At 39.1% G+C, this 24,758-nt stretch overlaps 2 protein-coding genes across 11 annotated transcripts in view; one reads left to right on the top strand and one right to left on the bottom strand.

The window, feature by feature from the left end:
- ZC3H14 (zinc finger CCCH-type containing 14) overlaps positions 1–9,127 on the top strand; it is a 42,840-nt gene extending 33,713 nt beyond the window's left edge. For 4 of the 8 annotated variants that reach the window (XM_060095741.1, XM_060095739.1, XM_060095746.1 and 1 more), the window contains 6 exons: positions 218–450; positions 4,175–4,295; positions 5,196–5,332; positions 5,647–5,738; positions 6,795–6,901; positions 7,388–9,127. In XM_060095741.1, coding sequence (XP_059951724.1) covers positions 218–450; positions 4,175–4,295; positions 5,196–5,332; positions 5,647–5,738; positions 6,795–6,901; positions 7,388–7,394 — 697 coding nt within the window. In that variant the 3' untranslated portion in view covers positions 7,395–9,127. The remainder of the gene's footprint in view (positions 1–217; positions 451–4,174; positions 4,296–5,195; positions 5,333–5,646; positions 5,739–6,794; positions 6,902–7,387) is intronic. The other 4 variants (XM_060095744.1, XM_060095742.1, XM_060095740.1 and 1 more) reach the window with 3 other exon arrangements.
- A 2,300-nt stretch (positions 9,128–11,427) lies between these two features.
- EML5 (EMAP like 5) overlaps positions 11,428–24,758 on the bottom strand; it is a 164,124-nt gene continuing 150,793 nt past the window's right edge. For all 3 annotated transcript variants that reach the window (XM_060097957.1, XM_060097956.1, XM_060097955.1), the window contains 10 exons: positions 23,853–24,061; positions 19,859–20,016; positions 18,325–18,439; positions 15,797–15,985; positions 15,453–15,625; positions 13,611–13,773; positions 13,199–13,302; positions 12,304–12,457; positions 11,746–11,846; positions 11,428–11,464 (listed from right to left, as the gene is read on the bottom strand). In XM_060097957.1, the coding sequence (XP_059953940.1) occupies positions 11,428–11,464; positions 11,746–11,846; positions 12,304–12,457; positions 13,199–13,302; positions 13,611–13,773; positions 15,453–15,625; positions 15,797–15,985; positions 18,325–18,439; positions 19,859–20,016; positions 23,853–24,061 (1,403 nt within the window). The remainder of the gene's footprint in view (positions 11,465–11,745; positions 11,847–12,303; positions 12,458–13,198; positions 13,303–13,610; positions 13,774–15,452; positions 15,626–15,796; positions 15,986–18,324; positions 18,440–19,858; positions 20,017–23,852; positions 24,062–24,758) is intronic.

The following is a 24,758-nucleotide window of genomic DNA, read 5'->3' as shown; positions in this document are numbered from 1 at the left end:
GGTCGCTGGTGTTGATGCTGCAGTGATTGGCCGTAGTCATTGTGTGTTAGCAGGAATCCACTGATGCTGTACCTGTAAGTCCTACCAAGTCTTTTTTGTTAATGAAGAAACAGCAAACCAAGGAAGGGACTGATAGTTCTGTTGAAGAGCACTTTAGGAGGCTTGGCTTTTTGTGCGTGTTTCCCTAATTCTATGGTATTTTCTATCTGTCTGGCAGAGATCTTGTACAACCAGATAAACCTGCAAGTCCAAAGTTTATAGTGACGCTGGATGGTGTCCCCAGCCCCCCAGGATACATGTCAGATCAAGAGGAGGACATGAGCTTTGAAGGAATGAGACCCGTACACCACACCGCAGCCTCACACGAGGGACTCGCGGGTCTCCTCCACCCACAGCAGTTGCACTTGCTGAGCAGGCAGCTTGAGGACCCAGATGGTAGCTTTTCAAACGGTGTGTTGGGAGCTCAGACTTTCCCTTCTCAGGGTGCTGTCATTGTGAAGGGTGTCTTTGACATGTTTCTCAACCTTGAATGAATACTGGTTGTAGGCCTTGCTTTCATTTATAATTCAGTAGTGGCCTTTTTCCTTCTCTCAGACAAAACGACCAGTTAAATTTGAGACTGTGTGTCCCTTATGTGTTCCGTAAGTGGGGTGTTATTCCAGTGCTCAAATGGAGTTCAGCCATGGAAGCCAAAAAATACGTCTTCATTACACTTGTTAAAGGAGGAACCATCGTGCTCGGTGCCCCGTTTACCTTTTTTTCCCATTTAGAAACTATACTTGTTACTTTCCACTTGAACCAGCAGTAGCCTCTCGTAATTAACTTGACAGAAAAGTCCATTTGGATTTCGATGCTATTTCTACCTCAGTGAAATTCCCTTGAAAGGAGTTTCTCACCTCATCTGTCAAAATACTTCTTAGAAGTTTAGAAAAGACCTTATGTTTAAATGAATTAATATAGAGACGTAGTAGTTACTGGAAATCAGATGAACTCTGTTCAGATAGCAGCAGGCTTCTAGACATTTCTTACCAGTGCTTCTCTCACTGGATACCTGGGGCAGGTGCAGTGCCCCTGAGCATTTCATTCATGTTAGAGAATGATAATCACGCTCCTCATAGCTTGTAAAAATTTGAGGGACACCTTCATTGGCAGGGGAGACAGTTACTGAATCTTAAATGTGAAGAGTATCAAAGAAAAAACAATCATGGGTTTTGAAATTTTTCCGAAGTAATCCTCTTTTGGTAGAGATAGAAAATGTACCAAATACCTTTTTCAGTCGCTAAAAATAGCCTTCAGGGGGAGATCATGACTGAGCGAAGGAGACGGTGCTGTAATCTTTAGCTGAGGGCTTTTTCTGCTGTGAGTCAGGAATGTAGTGTCATGGTTTTGATTGGTGGAGGGAGTTGAAAAATGTGACCTTTCTTTGAAAGGAAGAAAAATAGTACATGTTAACCAAGGTGGTAATAAGAACTGTAGTGATCAGGCGTCCAGATTTCCTGATCCTGTATCTATTTGTCTAAAATAAGAGAAGAGGGCCTCTCTGGTGGCGCAGGTGGTTGAGAGTCCGCCTGCCGATGCAGGGGATGCGGGTTCGTGCCCCGGTCTGGGAGGATCCCATGTGCCGCGGAGCGGCTGGGCCCGTGAGCCATGGCCGCTGAGCCTGCGCGTCCGGAGCCTGCGCGTCCGGAGCCTGTGCTCCGCAGCGGGGGAGGCCACAACAGTGAGAGGCCCGCGTACCGCAAAAAAAAAAAATAAATAAAAATAAAAATAATAATAAAATAAGAGAAGATTCTGGTGTTTTTAGTACTTTGGTTTTCAGTTTGGTAGTTTAATTTTTGGTGTGTTAGGGTCTACTTTTGTTTAAATGTAGATGTCCATGTTAGGCTTTATTGGTGTACGTGTCATAGCAGTGACACTCTAAATAACATGTTAGTAGAAATTCTTGCCTGGGTTACACAAGTGCTGTGGCCATTATGGAGACCCCTGTGGTGAGTGGTGAGCCTCCTTTACCATAGCTTTGATCTGGGACTCTCAATTTTTCACGGCTGCTCAAAGAGGAAGCTTTGTCATGGTAGTTAGGACCTAAGTGAGGCTGGAAAGACTCCACAAAGAGGCTCTGGTCTCTCTTGCTCTCCCCCTCCAAGTAGGGAGTTTGAAACTTGGTAGTTGCTTTTGGTGGCTTTCTGTTGAGTGTTTCAAGGATGCCACCCACAGCAGCATATGTTTTAAGCCACTCCCACTGGCCTTATATGGCAGCACAGATTTTATAGCTTGCAATAAAAAGTGAATTTGCCTCTTAAAACTTAAATAGGAAGAGTTTTAATAGCTTAGGAAGTAAATGTTAGGGAAAACCAGCATTGTGACCTTTGTGTATATATGATGTAGTTTTTTCATCAGAAAGATAAAGTTTCCTTGTAAAGTGTTTAACTTCTTTAATATTGTTCATGAGGTCTAGCTACTTTACTCCATTTTCCAGCCAACCTGCTGGAATTCTCTTAACTTCTTTCACATGGTCTGCGTTCTCATGTATATACCTGGGTTTAAAGTATGTTCTTTAGGAGGGGAGGGTAAAACATTTTCTCTGCAGGAGTTACACACAAAAAAATTTAAAAGTGGAGAAAACTCCGCCTTCCAGACTATCATATTGGATGCTTTTATATCCTGGAGCTAAATAATAAATGTTACTGTTTTTAAAGTAGCATGGAAAATTTGTCAGGCACAGTCCTGATAGCTGTCTGATGATGCTCCTAGCTGGGCTTCAGGACGGGATTTGTGCGCCTTGTTCTCCTTCATGAAGGCTGAGGTTGGGTCACTAGACAATAAGTACTCCTGATACTGGCTGTTGCATTGTTTGGTTTTGATAGGTTGCCTGTTTTACGTTCTTCTTTCCATTAAATCGTGAAACTCTTAAGGAAGACATTCTTTTCTCTTGGTGTAGATGAGGAAACAGAAGTTCAGAGATGTTGGCTAACACATGCCCGAAGTGTCTAGCTCAGCCAGTAAGTGACAGAGCCAGACTTCACCTGCAGGAGGCCTAGGTGATGTGGTTGAAGTGCTGCTTGCTCTGATAAACATGAATATGAACCATAACATGTAACACCCTTGATTTTTTTTTTTTTTTTGGCTAGGGTGTCTTGGGCCAGAAGCTGGCAGCTCATTATGGCCTTCAGGTGTAATTTTATTGGGTTTATTCTGTGTTTTAAGTCTCAATTAGTTGCTAGCATTTAAAATTTAGATCTCATAGGGGAATTTCCTGGCAGTCCGGTGGCTAGGAGTCTGCACTTCCACTGCAGGGGGCATGGGTTCCATCCCTGGTTGGGGAACTAAGATACTGAATGCCGCACAGCCTGGCCAAAAAATAAAATAAAATTTAGATGTCATAAAAAAGGTCTTTGGCTTCCTGAATTGGGAGGCAGTCTGGCAACGCTAGTTCCATTTTCCCACGTCCTAGTAGCTGACGTTGTAATTGGGACACGGCCTCCTGAGTGGAGCGGCAGTGAGCGCCGTGGGTGGTCACACGCTTGCTCTTTGGGCTGCTCTTCCGAACCTTTGTTTCCTCCAAGAGGCTTTCTGCCATTTGATCACCTTACACCCAGCCAGCCTCACTCTGTTAGGTGATCTGCCAGGTGTAGGTTATGACATTTGTGACTCATTTTAAGCAAAAATCTTTTCTTCCCTTTGTACATTGATGTGAGGTTATCACCCGGACTTAGAGAACTGCACATCCCTCAGCGAGTGGGAACACTTGTATTGAGACACTCATCATCTTCACCTGAATATGAGAATTAGTTCCCATGTTTTATCACCTGGTGTGCTCAGTTCTCATTTCATCTTATTGGCTCCCTACTTGACATTCTTTCCTCTGTCTTATATTTAATTCAGCTGAAATGATTTTGAGAGCGAGAATTTTTCGGTGAGAACTTGGCTCTAGTTGCAGCATCACTGTCCACTTTACTCTTCACAGTGAAAACCGTAGTCTGCTTCCTAGTAATCTTTTATAGGATTCTGGTATCCGGGTTAATCAGATTAATTGGACTCATTTATTTTGTGTAACTTATAGACATAGAAGAACATAAGATTGTAAGACTGGGTTTTGAGGGAAATTTATTAAAGGTGGCATGTCCCTGAATTGATCATAATTAATGAGATACTTTTAATTTGTTTCCCTTTGTAGCTGAGATGAGTGAACTGAGTGTGGCACAGAAACCAGAAAAGCTCCTGGAGCGCTGCAAGTACTGGCCTGCCTGTAAAAACGGGGACGAGTGTGCCTACCATCATCCGGTGTCGCCTTGCAAGTGAGTAGCAGCGCGCTGATTCTGGTTTTCAGGTTAATTCCAGATACAGCTGACTTTTGTTTGTTCTTTTCTGTGGACAAGTTTGAGTTCTTCAACTAAATGCGGCAGTGATACTTACCCTGGCGCTCCCAGGACGGCATTCGCTTGTGTCTGTGTATTTGGTGGCGGAGGTAGGAGGAGGCTTCTTTGTGCCTCATACCTTGAGATACTGAAATTCCTGGGTTTCCTTGAGGATTCTGTACATTTAAGGAGATGGGTATATGGTAACCGCCCCAGTTTGTATGCATTGTGTTCACACATAGATTTTAAGACTTTGGGGAAAAAATTAGTTAATAGGTAATGGGAAAATATTCTGGACTTCAGTATAATTTTTCCCTGCTAGCTGGCTGGTTCTGTGCAGTGAGCTTTGAGAGATGAATTTTTTTTTTTTTTTTTTTTTTTTTTTTGGTCCTGTAGGTGGAACCTCATCATGTTTTAAGGAAATTTTGATGTGAGAATTTTATGGGTGTGCATATAGCAGGAGACCATAGGATCAGTCTCATTTTTTTTTTTCTCATAGTATGGTGCCTTGCATATATGTTGTGCTCACATAAATTGAGTTTACTCCATACAGTGTTACATAGACCTTAATTAAAGAGTAAGTGGTGTTTCTTAATATCACAAAAAACCCTTCTACCTTTCATGGTGGCTTGGCTTGAGTTGAAAATCTGTCATTACCCCAGGCTTTGGGTTTTGATATCTGGCATCATTTAGAAATGGAGTTTCCTTTTTTTTTCTGTTACTTCTGTGTTTCTCAAAACAAGTAGTGATGAAATTAGGAGTATAATGGACCCTCTCTACAAAAAACTAGTAATGCATTGAGGAGATTAAATGTGAGTAATGTGTCTTTTTGTTTTATAGAGCCTTCCCCAATTGTAAATTCGCTGAAAAATGTTTGTTTGTTCATCCAAATTGTAAATACGACGCAAAATGTACTAAACCAGAGTGTCCCTTCACTCATATGAGTAGAAGAATCCCAGTACTGCCTCCAAAACCAGGTTGGTGACTTTGTGCCCTACTACATTTGGGTGAAAAATGAAAAAATGACATTTTGTGACTATAAACTGAATTAAAAAGAAAAACAAGGAATAGTTTCAGAAATCATTGTGCCATAATCAGTTATTCTAGCTAATCTTTAAAGAACAATTGCTGTGTTTTTCTGTACCCATCCTATAGTATTCTAAAGTATTTTGACTAATGAATATATAAATCTCGTGTTTTAACTTAAAAGTGGGTCCCATAAAAGTATCAGCAGACTGCATTAAAAATTCTTTTGCCAAATAAATTTCACCTCTGTCCTTATTTTTGTCAGCAGTTTCAACACCAGCGCCACCTTCTAGTAATCAGCTCTGCCGTTACTTCCCTGCTTGTAAGAAAATGGAATGTCCCTTCTATCATCCAAAAGTAAGAACTTTCATTTTCCCAAAAATGAATTTAGTGGTAACTTCTCAATTCTGAGCTTGTAAGGTCACTAGCAAACTATACTGTCTTCCTTCCCCCACCCCCACCCCCACCCCCACCCCCATGTTTAACTTTTTTTTTTTTTTTTTTGCCGTACGCGGGCCTCTCACTGTTGTGGCCTCTCCCGTTGCGGAGCACAGGCTCCGGATGCGCAGGCTCAGCGGCCATGGCTCACGGGCCCAGCCGCTCCGCGGCATATGGGATCCTCCCAGACCGGGGCACGAACCTGTATCCCCTGCATCGGCAGGCGGACTCTCAACCACTGCGCCACCAGGGAGGCCCTGTTTAACTTTTTTGTTAGAGTTTATGTTATGGTTTTTAAGATCTTTAAGTTATTCCTTAGTTGTCCCTGAGCCCGCGTCTGGCCCATTAGGCCAAGCTGTCTGAACCGATTTAATGTCAGTAGCCTAATCTCTTAGGAGAATGAAGCTCACTTTCGCCGGTCACTTTCCATTCTTCTTTGCCCCTGCGTGTGTTCCCCCTCCCGCAGCCCTCATGCCAGAACTGAGATGATGAAATCCAGTAGTACTTAATGATACCATCCATACTTGTACCATGGTTTTAATTGTCTGGGTACTAAAGATTGGTTGATGTGTCTCCAGCTGTTTAGTTGCTCAGCATGAATCATCTTCTCTTTGAAAGAGCAGCCTGGAAACCGTACGAAAGGCCTTTACTTCCCCAACTGCAGTTGGGCATAGATGAGGGTGGAATATAAGGGATGTGGGGCAGTATGTGCGGGGTGGTTAGTACATTGATAAGAGGCAGTTTGTATTACTTATGAAAGTCCCTTTTGAAACTTAACTTGCCGTTACTCTTTCATTAGGATTTTGTGCCTTGGTGGGGGTCCATTTTTCAGGGCTTCAGGGGTGTATGAAAGCGGAAGTTGCAGATCATCTCTGCTGCCCCATTAACCTTATGGTGGGCTGGTTACTGTCATCTCAGATTGCTGTGGTTTTTTGTATTAGCTTTGCAGATGTTGAAACTGTTCTCTCTCTTTAGCACTGTAGATTTAACACTCAGTGTACAAGACCTGACTGTACATTTTATCATCCCACCATTACTGTACCACCACGACATGCCTTGAAATGGATTCGACCTCAAACCAGGTAAAGGTTAACATCAGTTTTTCTAATGTCATTTCAAATGCTTTTCTAGTATCTAGTTTCTTAAATTTATAAGCATACAAATTTGGGGGAAACTTAATCACTTTGGTTTTTCTCTGCTGTTCAATTAAGGGTCCTTTGGAAAAATAATCTACTACATAAACCAAATTTTGTCTCATTCAGCAATCGCTTGTTTACCTAGATCATCTCCACATCAGATTTTTCTTTAACTTCTGAACATACTATGTGAACATAAACTTAAGGCCTTCAAGAGTTATACTGCTTACAAATCTCACATCAGTTTTCTTAGACATTAGTAATTGTAAAACATTGAAAGTAAATTTCAAAATATTTTTACTGTGGCCTGTAAATTTAAATGCATATGTTAGTATTAGAACCAAATATTCATTGTCTGAAAATACTCAACTTCTCTTAACTGATGTTAATTAAAGCAGTTATTTGAAAAAATTTTTGGTTTTTTTTATTCAGTGAATGACACCCAGTCCTACCTGGCAGAAGACTATGGAATTGGAAAGTTTCCATTACTGATGAAAGACATTCTACAGAATTTGTCAAATCTTTGAAACTTGGAATATGTTGCTTTCATAATAATGAAGTTTATTGCCTATCTATCTGAAGTGTCTAATTTTTCAAGTTTGTACGTTTATTAAGTGATTTTAACATTGGGTGTTTTTTTTTTGTTTTGTTTTGACTATGGAAAGATAGTTTCAGGAGAAGCTGAATTCTATTAAAACATTTGAGGCATGTTTGTGTGTGAAACTGCTGTGTTCAAGTATCAGCATTTACAGTGTTGGTGGTATCACTGTTAGTCCTGATAATCCAGTTTCAGGCTACAGCGTTGCTGTGTGTGTAGAGAGCTGTATGAGGGCAGTGTCCTTATTCCAAAAGTTGGATTGCTGTCTTCTTCGACTCTGAAAACAGGAGTGGCCCAAAGTGTTGAGGTGGCTTAAGACAGTTATTCAGCCGAACTTTTAAAGTGAATTTAGTATGAAAAACATGATAATACAAGCTTCTTGGGTTGAGTGCTGCTTTGGTAAATGGTTCCCAAATATCTCAGTCCCTTGCTTTCTGAGAAAGGATGAGTGAGGTGGGGCGTGTAGGGTGAAACAGTTGGAATGGCAAGGGCAAAAAATAGGAACAGTTCCTTAAAATGCCTTCATTTACTGTTAACATATGTTTTTTAAATAAATATTTTGGGATCTACATTATCACAAAATTATACAAAATTTTTTTACAAGTATATACATAAGGTATCAGAACAAACTTTAAACTCACAAGATTATAGCTATACATATATATTCTTACATTCTGAAAAATAACATTCTCAGAAGTAACTAACTCCACAGAAAATATAGTTATTACTGAAGATAATTTTTTAAATGTAAAAGTTAGATTTTTTTTAAATGACAGACTGTATAATTACAGAGATCAGATGGGTAAACTGTAAAATAGGATTAAACTTTTGGAATACTGAATGAAAATAGGCTTTTGTGTATGTGGTTTTAAAACTGTTAAGGCAAGAAGTGTCCAATGCTTTAGAATTAAATAACGGATCACTGATTTTAAAGACGATGTAGTTTTTTAAAAAGTAAAACTAAAAGTTGGTTAATGCAAAAGGGATAGTAAAGACTCAAAATATTCTCAGGACCAAATTAAACTATTAAAAAAAAAGTTCATTGACTTGCTTAGTCATATACCCAAGGGATAATAAAACTACGTGTGTAAAAATCCACGTTTCAGAGCCTAAAACCAGCAGCCTTGTGGCCATCATCTCTTTTCCATTGAGAGAAGAAAGAATTATCCAGTTATTAAACCATCTTTTAAGTTGCACTTTGCTGTGCTTATAAGACTTGAAACATTAGGAAAAGACAGTGCACACAAGAGCATGCATAAAGCTATCATGTAGTTAGTTAGGCTTGGGTGAAATGAATGACAATTCCACTTCATTCTAAAATGTTTTCTTCATTGAATTGAAGGTATTTTTTCATTCCAGTGTTAACTTACTTGAGATGCTTTACATCTGTGCAGAAGAAATTTGTTTTAAATTGTATTTCCAGAAATTTAAACAGACTTTTTAGTATCATTACTTATAAATGGAGTATAGTTGCATTCTCATAATTTCACTGTAAAGAACATAACTGGGAAACAAGAGCTTAAAGTGGTTTTAGTTCAGCCATTTTACAGGGGAATAAAAACATGCTGAAATCATATTGTTTTTTTGCTATTTAATAGACACAGCCTGGAGACAAATTTAAGAGTTTTTTCCTTCAGTTGCTATGGTTTATGGGCAAGCTAAGGTTGACTCTAAAATATCTCTTGGGTAACTTGGTCCAAAATGAACCATCATCGAAAAAGATCACCAAAAATAAGGGAACAGACGTGGCTAGCATTCCACAGTGGAACCAGGGTTCAGAGGGTGCTTTGGCATGCATCTGCCAGAAACAGGACTAAAGGTGCTAGGAGAAGGCTCAGGTTACAAATTCGGGAGTTTAGTCAAATACTGCACACAAAAATAATTCTCTGGGTTAAAAAAACATAGGGCATAATCTACATGGCCTACTGTGGTTATTCACCTTCCCTTAGTTGATGGCTGCTATAAGCAAGGTGGCTGTGGGATGACTACTTAAGATCAACGTGACCTTTAATCGGGAAACTGACAACAGTGATTCAGGCTGGCTTATCAGGTTGGCCACTGGGAAGAACAAAAATGCAGTGCAAGCAATTTTATCCTATATAGTTTATTTGCTTAAGGTTATAGTTAAGAGTTTCTACCCGCACTGTAAAGGAACTGGAATTTCTCTTTAGCCAAAAGCAGGTGAACTTGACTCAGAAGGAAAATTTGAAACTGCAACAGCCTCAAAAATAGAGGGAGAGGTGAGTGTGGTTCATGGGAATTTCTTGCTCTAATTTATTGGCTGCTCCTTTACAATACACATGAATAGAAACTTAATATTAGTGTTTTCTCAAATTGGGCTTAGTTTAGGAGAATCCATTGATAAGAAAAATGAAAGAAAATGATCTTAATGTTTCAAGCTTCTTAACAAACACCCCAATCAGTCCTTCAGACACAGCTATTAAGAGCTTTAAAACTGGCCAGGTTCAATCACTGCTTAGGCTTTCCATGATAAAATGCAGCCATTTCTGTTTTTATTATTTACAAGGTGTTGCACATAGAAAACAGATTTCCAGAAACCTGAAGAAGGGGTCTATTATGCTACGAAGATAATTAACACATTAAAGTAAAAATTATAGGACCAAAAGAGCATCTTAATCTTCTTCATACTTAGAAAAATATATTTTTAAATAGCGGTCTGCAGAACTTCCAGTCTTCAGGAAACTACAGATAAGCGAAACAGCAAGTTCCTGAATGGCAAGTACTGATCTTTGGCAGCATTTAAAGTGAATAGGAGTAAAGATCTAAGAGTTCAGCCCCAATCCACCAAAAAGGAATTTTTATAGACGAGTTTTACAAGTGGACCTATCTTCATTCCTTTTGGAAGTCAGCCGATGGGGTGACATACATCTAACTAAACAAGTTTTTCCAATAGAAAAAAAAGGCTACAAAAATTTTATTTCAAGAGTTACTAAACTGTATAACTTTGTAAATGTGAACTTAATGCTTTAGTTTACATGTTAATGTTTCTATTAGACTACATCTTTAAATATTTAGTATTCTCTGCCAGTTAAATACTATTGCTATATAAAACCTTAAACTGTACACCCCTGGAAATGTTCATCATACTACTTTTTCATTAATGAGGCCATGATCATATTTTACTCTTTCAATTATAGAGATGAATTCTGAACATAAGATTGACAGCTCAAAAATGAAAATGTAGTGATCATACACTACGAACTTTGGATTTGTTCCTGAATTTAAAATTTCCAGGAGAAAAATATCCTGTATAAACAGGACTTTATTAATGCTTAGGAAGCATCATATTCTCCAGTAAAGCCTGTGTGTGTTTTCTTAGGGAAAATAATGTTTGCCTTTTAAAACCTGTGATCCTTTAGGGTGATGGTGTATTTCCTTATGTGAACATAAGGATAAAATATTTTATTAAACGATTGAAACTTGAAAATAAAATATAAATTCTAAAAAGAAAAAGGTTTGCTAAGAAGAGGAAGAAAATTATCCAAGTTGGGTTTTTAAGGTTTTGGTTCGTTTCTTTGAGGAGCACTGTCTCCCAAACCTCCCCAGGAAGTCTGCCAAATCTGCATCCTCCCTAAAATGGGGGGTGGCTTTTACCAGCAAATATTTATTCAGTCCCTCCTTGAAATGTAATTATCTGGCAGTGTATGGATTATGGACAGTTATCTGGTGCATATAACAAATATTTTGAACTTATCAATCTTTCTACTATTTTGACAAATTTGGATAAATCCCTGTTACAGTCTTAAGTTAGCACCACATGACCGTGCAGCGTTTGGTTCTGGTTTTTTTCCTCTTGTGTAGTCTGGTTTCTCAAGGCTGTTACTTTATGAAGTCTTCTCAGCATCCATATCTTTCAATGAGGCATATGTACACATTTCCAGACAAATAAACTGCAATCAGAGAAAGAACTGCAGTGAGTTCATTATATTTCTAGATTTTCAGAACAGTTTATAATGTTTTTAATTAAGCTTTCAAATCATACATGTGTAAAAACTTTACTCTTTCAACTCCTTTTATTCTGTATTTACATAGTATGTGACCCCAAGGAGCCATCCGGTTAGGCGACCTTAATCATGATGACTAGCTGAGTCCATAAACTGAAGAAATAGTAATAATCTCTTAACTAGTAAAAGACAGTCCCTGCTCTTCTTGGGCTGAGAAAGTTACCAACCTGCAGTCATCACCTCCAGCACTAATAACATGTCGATCACCACTGGTAAATCGAATATTTGTCACATGGGGTGAATGACCCAAGAACCTTTTGTGCTTCGCCTAAAAAACAAGAACAAAGCTCAGGGTGTGTGATGAACACCGAAGTCAAAGGTTCTTAATCAGGAGCCATTATCTCCATCACGAATGCTGTGGAGAGAGAAAGCAGTTTGGAGCACAGCTAATGATGAAATGCTTTCTCAGAATTCGTCATGGATCTGCATTGAAAAGCATTTGAAATTTGGTAACAGATTGATTAAGGGTTTGATAAAAGACTAATCACAGGATAGTTTGCAAAGATGGCGTGGTTTGGGGGCAAGGGGAGATAATTTCTAATCGCTTTTATTTCAGAGTAATGGATTTAGGAAGTTTGGAGAAAATTTTAGAATCACAAATTTACAAGTATTTTCAAATCATGAGACAGTAACATTTTAGCTATTATGTGGGGAAAAGTACTAATGATCAGAAGTCTAAATCAGGAGTAAAGTTACATAAAATACTAAACCCAACGTAAACTTACAAATTTTTCAGGACATGGGAAGTCAAATAACTTAAGCATGCCAAAGTCATCTCCTGTCACAAGGCTGATTGCTGAATGAGAGACGCAGGCGCAGGTGACATCGGCTTTCTCAGCATGTCTGGACCAGATTCCCACAACTTCATCCCCTAGGATGCTAGAGGGAAGGGGTAAAAGAGTCCACCATAGCGCACACAGGTTTACCAAACTGGAAGCGTTTCCTGGTAATTAACCTCTGAGTACCTAGTTACGTTATTTAAACACAGGAATAAGTTATGGGAAGGGGTTACCTGGAAGCCTGAACCTGCCGGGATGGCACTCCCTCACCCCCAGTACACACACCTTTTCTCAATGAAGTTCTATAATTTTAAGGGTTTATAGATTAATCCTTTAAAAAGTCAGTTAATACTTAATGATAACTGATAGAACTATTTTAAAATGAAAAGTGTTGATGGCATTTTTCATTTTCATTGATGGTTATGCATGGTTATCTGTTCTACAGCCAGCAAATTTGAACCCATTTTATAAGGTTTCATTTCTAACAGCTGCTATCAATAGCATTCCTTTAGATAGGGAAATAATACAGTTGCCTAACAGTACCCAATACATGTTTTCATTGTCTGTTATTAAACCTACTTATGTTAAGGAAGTATCAGGGCATCTTTAAAGTCACAACTTTGATTTCCTTTAATTAAAAGAACTGATAAAGCATAGAAATATATTTGATCAAAAGGGGTCCCAGCATGAGTAAGTATATCATTCTCTTCTTAGGAAGAATTCAAGATGGTAACAAAAACTTAAACCTCAATTACTGTTCCTTAGTGGGAATGGCTCTAACTGTTCAGAAATAGGATTTTCCAGTTTTCCTATCTTCCCTTCTGATATATGAAATATTTACCTTGTCCATGTAGCCCAAGTAATTCTGTCAATGGCAGCCTGATCCATAAGGTGTTTTCCTGAAGGCACTTCATAGACATGCCGTTTATAGCAACCAGTGGAGACCTTTCATAATATTAAAATGGAACAATTCCATCATGTGAGAGGCAAAATCCAGAAGTAGATTATAGTAAACTGGCAAAAGTGCTACTTGATTTACATTTCTAACATTATTAAGACTAAAACATGACTACAAAACTCTGTGAGCAAAAAAAATGAAGAAAAGGACTGGTAAGAATAGATTAGTAAAGAATTTATGCAGAAACAGTGAATAGTAGTGAATAAAAGGCAAGAGTTGAGCTCTGGAACTGAGGAGTTTTAAACACATTCACTAGCAAAATGTAAAGACTATTCGCATAGTCTTGATACTGTACCTGGAGATGTCTGCTATCTGCAGAGAAGTCCATTTGAATGACAAAGCTTGGAATGTCTTTGCAGTAGCTGATTCTGTTAAGGGTGGGACCCAATGTTAGGTCATAAAAATCCACTGAATTCTCACTGGAACCCACTGCCAGAAACCGGGAATCTGGACTAAATCTGAACATGTAACAAAAGATCACATGTAAAAGATGCATTAGACCACATGAAATAGTATAAACACTTAAGACCACTGACTTTTCAGTTCTCAAAAATAAGTATTTGAGATAAATAATGTGTGATATGGCCTCAAACGGATTTACCTGATAGGCACAACAGACTGTGTATACTGATATTTGTCTGTTACATAAAACAAAAGGTTTATATTTTACTTCAACATTAAGTGGTTCCTGAATTTTCATCTCCTAATTTCTTTAAAAATAGCTCAGTTTTTAAAAAGCCACTAACAATTTACATATATTCCTAAATTACGTAATTCAGTACGATAGGATTCTTTCATCTGGAAAGATCATGTCTTAATAGCAAGGGACACAGACCAGCTTAACTCATGTCATGTTATTAGATGAAGTGATACTACTTGAAGCTTGGAAGAAGTTATTTTAAAATAATAAAGTACTATTTGCCTATCGATGATGCAAAGCAGTATGGGACAGTTTATTTGAAAATGCTCCGTAAGTCTTGCTGATGTACCTTTGGGAAACTGGAGAGCTGAGGGAAGCCATAATCACTGTTTTATATGCTGAAGATCTGAGGAAGGTTTCATTTGTAAAAACGGTTTTACTGGTGAAAACAGTGCAAGCTTTTGACAGACCTGGATTCAATAATCAATCTTGATCACAGAGAAGTGCTCAGTAAATGGTAACCACTGTTAATATAAGCTTAAGCACTGAAAAAGGCTCAAGAAAAGTTTTAATTCATAATCTGGGGCATAGACTATTCAATGACTATGGATTAAATGAATGAACTATATATTCAGTGGAGATGAAGAGAAGTAAAAGACGTTTGGGGTTATAAGTTTAATTTTTCAGGCTTTCTAAGAGATGTTTGGGTTTATAACTTTAATTTTCCAGGCTTTATTTATTTATTTATTTTGGCTGCATTGGGTCTTCGTTGCTGCATGCGAGCTTTCTCTAGTGGTGAGCGGAGGCTACTCTCTGTTGTGGTGCGCGGGCTTCTTATCGCCGTGGCTTCTCTTGTTGCGGAGTACATGCTCTCGGCACACGGGCTCCGTAGTTGTGGCTCACGGGCTCTAGAGCACAGGCTCAGTAGTTGTGGCGCACGGGCTTAGTTGCTCTACAGCATGTGGGATCTTCCCCGACCAGGGCTCAAACCTGTGTCCCCTGCATTGGCAGGCGGATTCTTAACCACTGCGCCACCAGGGAAGCCCTTCCAGGCTTTTTTTTTTTTTTTTTTTTTTTTTTTTTTTGCCATGCCGTGCGGCTTGCGGTATCCTAGTTCCCTGACCAGGGATTGAACCCGGGCCACAGCAGTGAAAGCACCAAGTCCTACCCACTGGACTGCCAGGGAACTCCCTAATTTTCCAGACTTTTAAGGGCAGATGGAAGATAAGTCTTGGCAGGATGAACTTACTGGACATGTCCCGTGTGATACTTATTCATCAAACATTCCCTGAATACTTGCTATTATAAGGCACTGTGGCTGGTGCCCAATGGACTCATAATTTAGTAAGGAGAAGTAGATAAGTATACAAACAGCCATATTTCAGCATACAATTTACGATGTGTTGAAATGCTACAGGCACTAAGGACCTTTTTTCCAAATGCAAGCTGGGTCATTTAAAGAGTATCCTTGACATACCATTCCATTTGTTGACTAACCTGATATCATGGATTGCACATCGTCTATCTCTCTTCTTTCCCCATATCTTTAGAGAGCTCACAAGTAAAATAATAAATTCTCCATTTTTCATTCCAATAGCCACCATGTCCCCTTCAGGGCTATAACACACAGTACGAGCAGCATGTCCCAAATTCACTTTGTTCAACATCTTCTGCATAAGAACCAAAAGAGCACAGAGAACTACATTAAGCAGAGTACTTACAAAGTAAACCAGTTTCTCCCCCAAATTCTCAACACAATGCTGAGATAGTTCTTTAAGTGCTAGCAACTTAGGACTTTGCTTGTTAGAAATTGTAACATCTTCTAAAAAAATTATACCTACTTTATCAGCAATGTCCCAGAGTCTCACTGTCCCATCTTCTGCAGCAGAAAGGAAAAAATCCCTGGAAGGATGTGTCGCCAGTCCCCATATAGGTCCATCCACATGACCGTTAACTAAAATATTACATGCTGCATTTTTCTCTCCAACTTCAATTATTTCAGCATTCCTTGTCCCTACTAGTATCTTGCCCTGAAACACAAGTGGGGCCAATATATTTAATGGAATACCACAGTTGCTCTTCTTAATACTATAAGAACGACCTACTGGCCTATGTGATACTGTGACTTAGAGTAAGAAATATACAGATCTTCCTCAACTTATGATGGGGTTGCATCTGATAAGCCCATCATAAGTTTAAAATGTCATAAGTTAAAAGTGCATTTGACACACCTAACCTATCAAACATGATAGCCTGGCCTACCTTAAACATGCTCAGGACACTTACTTGAGCCTCCAGTTGGGCAAAATCATCTAACACAAAGCCTATTTTATAATAAAGTGTTGGATACCTCATGTCGTTTATTGAATACTATCCTGAAAGTGAAAAACATAGTGGTCGTCTCAGTACAGACAGCATGGCTGTAAGTGAATTGATCGTTGGCCCTGGCGGCTGACCGGGGGCTGTGGCTGGCTGTGCTGCCCAGCATCACGAGAGAGGACTGTACCACACATCACTAGCCAGGGCAAGATCAAAATTCAAAATTCGAAATATGGTTTCTACTGAATTTGTATCATTTTTGCACCATCTTAAAATCGAAAAACTTGAACTTGGGGATGGCCTATATATTTGGTCTGTCCCCGCTTACTGGCATGAAGCTCCTAAAACCCTTGGAATTTCCTAAGTGATGAACAAAAGAGGGGTATCTTCTGTTATGGACCTCACCAAAGGATGGGGGCTGGTTGCCAGGAGACCCAACTATGTGATTAGGGGTTAGGGACTGGCAGTTTCACTCTCTCCTCTCCCCACCTCGGGGATGGGAGAGGGGCTAGAAGTTGAATCAGTTACCAACAGTGAAAGATTTAATCAATTATGACTATATAAGAAGCCTCCATAAAAACCCAAAAGGTCAGGGTTTGGAGAGCTTGCAAGTTGCTGCACACGTGAAGATGCAGGCTGAGTGGTCATGGAAGCTCCTCTCCCCTCCCCATATAACTTGCCTTGTGCAGTTCTACAACCGGCAGTTCATGAGTTATATCCTTTTACAATAAACTGGTGATCCAGTAAGTAACATGTTTCTCTGAGCTCTGTAAGTCACTCTAGCAAAATAACTGAACCCGAGGAGGGGTTGTACAACCCTCTCTAATTTATAGGCAGTGGGTCAGAAGGACAGGTAACTGACTGGTGTCTGAAGTCCAGGAGGAGTTGTTGGGAACCCCAAAGTACAGCCGGTCAGAAGCATAGGTAAGAACGTGGCATCTGAAGTGGTGGTGAGGGGAGCGGTCTTGTAGGATTGAACCTTCAACCTGTGGAATCCAATGCCTTCTCTGATAGATACTGTCAGAACTTAGTTGAATTTTTGGACACGCTGCTGGTGTTGGAGAATTGTTTGGTGGTGTGTGGGAAGCACCCCCAAACTCAACATACACACATTGGATTTGGGTCCAAAACCAAAATAACATACTTTCAGAGAATTTTTTGCTTTGACTAATTTAGTAGCAAGCCAGCCATTAGCTCATGCAAAGCTTTCTATGACCAGAGGCGCATCCTGCAAGAGCACTGAGCCAGGCTGTATGTGCGAGCCCACGCTGAAGAGAATACACCTCGCTTCTCCAGTCATCGAAGTTTTGACTTTGACTATGATATATTAGTCTGAAGATCTCCAAAGAGGTGTAAGTGCATTGGGATATAGGAAGAAAGTATTGGATTTTAGTTAAAAAGAACTATAAATAAAAGTAAGCTTAACTAATATTTAATACACAGACAGGATAATACATGTATGTAATTTATAAATACACTTATTGTGAGTGCATGCACGGTCAAATTGTTTAGAGCAATGTGTGTTTTTTATTTTTTTATTTTTTTTGCGGTACGCGGGCCTCTCACTGTTGTGGCCTCTCCCGTTGCGGAGCACAGGCTCCGGACGCGCAGGCTCAGCGGCCATGGCTCACGGGCCCAGCCGCTCCGCGGCATGTGGGATCCTCCCGGACCGGGGCACGAACCCCCGTCCCCTGCATCGGCAGGCGGACTCTCAACCACTGCGCCACCAGGGAAGCCCTTAGAGCAATGTGTGTTTTTTAAACACATGGAGACAGCTGCTTTAATCAAAATGAGTCAACTGGCAAATAAATTCAGCTGTCTACCAGAGTTGAATTAGCAGATGCAAGAAAATAAGGAGGTTTAGATACAGTGCTTAGGAGAACAGCTGCCTGTCTTTCTGCAAAGAAAGCAGCAGAGAAGAGGCAGGAGAGAACCGGCACGCGAGTCCATCTCTGAGTTATTCTTCATCCAGTGGCGGAAGGTGAGAGAATCCCAGGAATAACCCTTTTCTACTGTCTGCTGCACTGCAATGCCTCAGCAAACATCTTACCTTGCCTCTGCACACGGAACGGACACAATCTGTGACTTGTCCTGTCTCAAGCCTGAAGGCGCGGCATCGCCTCAGTTCCTGATCCCACAGTTTGACTGCTCCTCCTTCTTTTGACCTAAGAAAATAACAACCCAAACCAAAAGAAGCATTTATTATTGGCTATTACAAATAATTTTTATGATAAACAAATACTAAATTATAAGCAGAACAGAAAAAGAGGCTCCAATCTTTATATTCTTCTAAACTTTCTATGGCAATTTTTAGATACAGTGTCTCAAACATTCAGTTTAAGCAAATTTTATTTTATGAACACTTATTTTTCTGACATTAGCATAAGTTTATTTAGCACCGCCCCCTGCCCATACATCATATATCCTCTCTCATAATACTTCTTGACTGAGGAAATGTGCAAAATGAATTTTTTTTTTTTTTTTTTTTGGCTGTGCATGCGGCTTATGGGATCTTAGTTCTCCGATCAGGGGTTGAACCTGGGCCACAGAAGTGAAAGTGCCAAGTCCTAACCACTGGAGTGCCAGGGAAGTCCCCAAAATGATTCTTAATGTTAAGAGGATAATGGAAATGCAAGGCTAGATAATAGGATTACAGATGCTGTGCTACAGGATATATTTTCAGGGCCAAAAGAGCAGCACATTTCTTTCCAACCATTATTATTAAATATGCCACTGAACAGTTTAGTAGGTTACTAGTGAGCAGGAGTGTGCAAGACTAGATGAGGTGTGGAAACACGAGTGTCAGAGTAATATGCAAAAGATAAATATAGCCCATTTATGGTTTCTTCTCTTATACAGTCTTCCTTTATGTGAAAAGCAAAAGCTGCTGCATATTTGTGGGTTCTTTCAATGCTGTATAGGAATGTACTTACTTCCTGGTCACATATACATTCCATTTTAACATGCATATGAATATGCTAGTAGGAAATCAATGATAAGTATCTGCTTTCCACCGGGAGATTTGAAAACCACTCAGAAAAAGGCCTCTCCTCACACACTTTGAGGTCTTGTCTTAATTTTATCTAACAAGTTTGCCTCAAGCAAAAGCAAACAAGGCAAAGTTTATTTCTAGTATCCTCTCATCCTTTTCTAATGCAGCAGTATGAATTTTATCCCTTAGTATCCACTTTGAACCAAAAAGAAAACAGGCAGTCGAGATGCATCCTGAGTCCAATGGCAAAGATTCCCCCATAGACCACCACCTACTACTCAGCCAATATTTATACAGGAAGAGAGACATTAAGAAAATCAATTCCTAACCTGCAAGGTAGCTACCTATCCATACCTCAGAAAAACGATCACCCAGTTGGAGTTTAGACTTATCTACAATGTGAAAAACACTGGGAGGGATTTAAGACCAGAAATAAAAATCAACAAGAAGGTGCATAAAAGGCAGCAAAGGAGAAGCATATGAGGAGGAAGGTCAGAGGATAATCCATGTGGCCTAGACATAACTAACTGCAAACCAGAGGCATCACAACACATGAATATTCAGTAAGGCTGTGAAAAGAAAGAGGACTCACGGCCTCTCCTTGCCACCAGTGACAATAAGTCCGTCTCGAAGTGTGGTATACATGGCAAACACAGGCCCGTTGTGAGCTTTGGCCACGATTCTACACAATATGTGGTCTTTCCACACACAGACATCTCCACTGATGGTACCTGTAAACGTCAAGTTATTCTGAAAAGGAGTGGGGAAGGGGGAGATAAACTCATGAAAAGTTCAAATAGAGTTCAAACAGCAATTCTCTATGTAAGTGTGAGCCTATGTCACTTTTTTTTTTTTGGTAGTGAAACAAGTGTTTACTAGGAGGAAAAAGGGTACGTGTGGAGAGACACATGGGTGGACTCAGAGAGAGAGTCGCACTATGTCACCTTTTTGGTACAAAGAGCATGGATGGCGGGAAAACAGTAGAGTCAAGAGTCAGAAAACCTGAACTCAAGGCTTAGCTTTGTTAGGGCCATTTCCTTTTCCAGGTCTTTTGCTTATTAGCTGGAAGACTTTTAAAGGTTAAAGGTTAAAGGTCAAGACTTTTAACCTCTATGAGTATCAACTTTTTCAGTGTAAAATGAGGGATCTTTAAGTCCCTAAGGTCTCTAAGGTCCCTTCCAATTCAAAAATGCTGTAATTCTAGTTTATATCATCTCTTTGGATTGCTTCCCTCTAGCTGCCCAAGAAATAACTTAAAGGTCATTAGTAACTGGGATTAAAAAAAAAGAATAGGAATAGGAAGTGAAAATAACTTTTATTAGGTTTGATAAGGTATTTTGTCATGGAAAGTAAAACTATTATCTGTAGCAAAGTTGTAGTTTTTCAGAAATTGTATTTGAAAATTAATATTTGCCATGATTTCTTAAAATCAAAACAGCAAAAGTTAATGCATTTCTGAAATGAATCCAAAATAAGATAAATCTGTTAAGGCACCAAAAGGTTAAGAATGATTTAAGTGACTCTGAGAATTGCAATCCTGTTATACAGTTCATTTATGCAAAAACTGGAGAAATCAAATCCTGCATTATGTGCTATTTTTGTCTCATTTTAGCTTCACTTTTAGAGCAACTTGTATAAGATCCTTCATCAAAAACAATATGGAAAGAACCAATAAGAAAATAAGATTTTGGATTGTATCAAAAACAAACAGATTTTCTTGAATCTTTCTGAGAATACTAGTTTGTATGCTTAATTTCCCTACAATTTAATATTACTTCAAATTCCTCAGCATTTATACTTAATCTCTATATCTTTTATTTGGAAAACAATGATTATATTGGGTTGGCCAAAAAGTGCCTTCGGCTTTTAAGTAAAAATAAAAGACACATTTTTCATTTTCACCAAGAACTTTACTGAACAACATATTCACTTTTTTTTTTTTTTTTTTTTTTTTGCGGTACGTGGGCCTCTCACTGCTGTGGCCTCTCCCGCTGTGGAGCACAGGCTCCGGACGCGCAGGCTCAGCAGCCATGGCTCACGGGCCTAGCTGCTCCGCGGTATGTGGGATCTTCCCAGACTGGGGCACGAACCCGTGTCCCCTGCATTGGCAGGCGGACTCTCAACCACTGCGCCACTGGGGAAGCCCCATATTCACCTTTTTGTTCCACCACCTTCTGCCATTTTTCAGGCAACTTCATAATTCCATCTTCCCAAAACTTTTTATCTTTTTGAGCAAAGAACTGCTCCAGGTGCCTTTTACAGTCTTCCAGGGAATTGAAATTTTTCCATTAAGAGAATTTTGCAAATACCTAAATAAATGGAAGTCCGAAGGTGCAATGTCTGGTGAATATAGCAGATGAATCAGAACTTCCCAGCCAAGCTGTAACAGTTTTTGCCTGGTCATCAAAGAAACGTAGTCTTGTGTTATCCTGATGGAAGATTATGTATTTTCTATTGACTAAGTCTGGATGCTTTTCGTCGAGTGCCACTTTCAGTTGGTCGAATTGGGAGCAGTACTTGTTGGAATTAATCGTTTGGTTTTCCAGAAGGAGCTCATAGTAGAGGACTCCCAATCCCACCATATGCACAGCATCACCTTCTTTGGATGAAGACCGGCCTTTGGTGTAGTTGGTGGTGGTTCATTTCGCTTGCCCCACGATCTCTTCCATTCCACATTATTGTACAATATCCACTTTTCATAGCCCATCACAATTTATTTTTAAAATGGAACATTGCCATTATGTTTAAGTAGAGAATCGCATGCAGAAGTATGGTCAAGGTTTTTTTTCGCTTAACTTATGTGGAACCCAAATATCAAAGTGATTCAAGCTGGTGCAAATGATTTTCAACACTTGATTTGGATATTTTGAGTATGTCGGCTATCTTCCTCGTGGTATAACGTTGATTGTTCTCAATTAATGTCTTGATTTGATCGCTATCAACTTCAACTGGTCTACCCGACCGTGGAGCACTGTCCAGTGAGAAATCTCCAGCACAAAACTTCACAAACTACTTTTGACAAGTTCGATCAGTCATAGCACCTTCTCCATACACTGCACAAATCTTTTTTTTGCGTTTCAGTTGCATTTTTACCTTTCTTGAAATAATAAAGCATAATAGGCCGAAAATGTTGCTTTTTTTCTTCCATCTTCAATATTAAAATGGCTACACAAAAATTCACCAATTTTGATAAGTCTTTTTTTAAATGCACGCTGATATGACAGCTAGCTGTCACATACAATCTAACAAAATTGTTTCTAATGAAGTTAAAGACAGCTAAGTGCTACCAGAGCCATCTTACAGAAAAAACTGAATGAACCTTTTGGCCAACTCAATACTTGTCATATAGGAGCATCTTTAATTCACGCCTTATCTGCAATTGGAATGTAAAAACTAATATTTTACTTTGCCTGCTCTTTTCATAGCCCCTAGCATAGAGGATGCTCAAGAAGGCTTAAACTGAACATCAACCCATTTTGTTATATAACAAAACATTCGCACTGATTGCACTGTTGCTTCAAACATAAAAAGTCAATTATGACTAATATTCTTTTTTTAATGAAAATATTGAGAAGGTTTTCATTTAGGCAAAAGAACAATGAACATGCAATAGTATCACTCTTTTACTTATAATTTCTAAAGGCTCCTCACATATGACTAACAGTCTAATCTTCAAGTTTATTTTCTATTGGGAATGGGCAATTGACTAAATAAGGAATTTTATACACAAAGAAAGTTAATATACATGGGCATATTAAATGTCAAACACTTGAATGCATAAGCTTTTCTTCTGGAAAGGCATTACTGGTCTTGTATTAAGAATCCCCACAATATTTAACTGAAGTTTGACATGGCACAACCAGCACTTTGTTCTTTAAGAATCTAGAATTATAATGTTCTTCCTTCGAGTATTACATACCCATATAAACACTTCAGTGAGAAAACCGACTTAGTTTTTTGATGCACCAAAGGATTTAAAAAGCCTGGCCAGGGTAAGGTATTAAAGGAAAGAGATGTGTCTTGTAAACCACAAGCCCAGGTGGAAGCGGGGAGGGGAGGGGAGGAAATGGCTCTTGAACACTCTTTCTAGTAAACTAGACCAGGAACTGTGCTCACCTTCTTCCCTTTAATGAGAGACACTGGCCAAGAGCACTTCCAACTACATAATAAGCAGTGAGTTAAGATGATAGGAAGCAAAGGAAATCCTAAACCAAGGACCACCTTAAATACTAGAAAAATCACGTTTCATGATTTATCTTTCTCCTGACAAATTATTAGGACCTAGGAGATTTAGGGTGACAGTTATAAAATTAATGAAGGCTTTTGAGAATGGCAGTGGCCCAAGGACTCAGGTGTTTTATAATCCTTCTCCCTCGTTAACTTTCTTTCCCAGTCCCTGATTTCTGAAAGTATCAGAATTTGAAAGATGAAATATATGCATGACCAAGACATATGTAAGGATTAGTGGACTACAGTGCCATATAAACAACATTCATGTGGTTCATCTATCTAAGGCAAGAAAATTCAAACTAGTCCAATTTGGGTAATTCACAGTTATACTACCACATGCATTTAAAGAGACATACTGCACCAAATGCAACAGCAAGCATGGTCTGCATCCGGGCATCTTGCAGTGTGCTCAGTAGCCCTTTTTTGCTAAGAAGAGCTCTTCCTGCCAATGTCCAGAACTTAACATGTTTTACTCCCACAGAGACAAACTGGGAATCTGAATCTGGTCGGAATTCTGCCACAAAAATACGTTGGTTGTGACCAGCTCTGCTGGCAATTTTGGCACCTGATAAAAAAGATACAACAAAATTTTCTAGGTTAGTATAAGAACTAAGCTAATTTCTACAGGATCAAACAGTTATTGAAAATATATAGTTCAAAAAATAAATGCTTATAAAAAGAGAGAGCAGGGAATTCCCTGGCGGTCCAGTGGTCAGACTCAGCGCTTTCACTGCTGAGGGGCCCCTGACCGGGGAACTAAGATTCCACAACTTGCGCCGGCATGGCCCCCCAAAAAAGAGAGAGGGCATGTCCCTTGCACTGCTACCTAGCAATCACATGCCATACAATTAATAGTGTAGAGGGTCCTTTTTACATATTTTTACAAGTGATGTGTGATTTATGGAAAGCTTTATTATAATTTAAGGGACATTTTAAAAACCATATCTTATGTTTTTCTGTGTAGTTCTATGAATTTCACTTTTTATAATGGCTATGTAACTGAAAAGTTTTGTCCGAAATGTGTTAAAGTAATATTACCCTATTCCCCTCCATTATCACTTAACAATATAATTCATCTCATTCTTGAGTAAGATCCTCTATAACCAACCAAATAATAATTAGCAAGACACTTTACATGCATAGTTTCTTACTGAAAGAACAGTGAATCATTTATAATATTAATAACTTTCATTAGTTTATACTTTGTTTACAATTTCACTGGGTTTTGAAAGTGGAACATACCTAAAACTGTGTATGGGTAT

Source organism: Mesoplodon densirostris, chromosome 4 (genome assembly GCF_025265405.1).
Source record: "Mesoplodon densirostris isolate mMesDen1 chromosome 4, mMesDen1 primary haplotype, whole genome shotgun sequence".
Taxonomy (NCBI): Eukaryota; Metazoa; Chordata; class Mammalia; order Artiodactyla; family Ziphiidae; genus Mesoplodon; species Mesoplodon densirostris.
The sequence above is the reverse complement of the archived record's forward strand: the minus strand, read 5'-3'. Positions and strand labels throughout refer to the sequence as shown.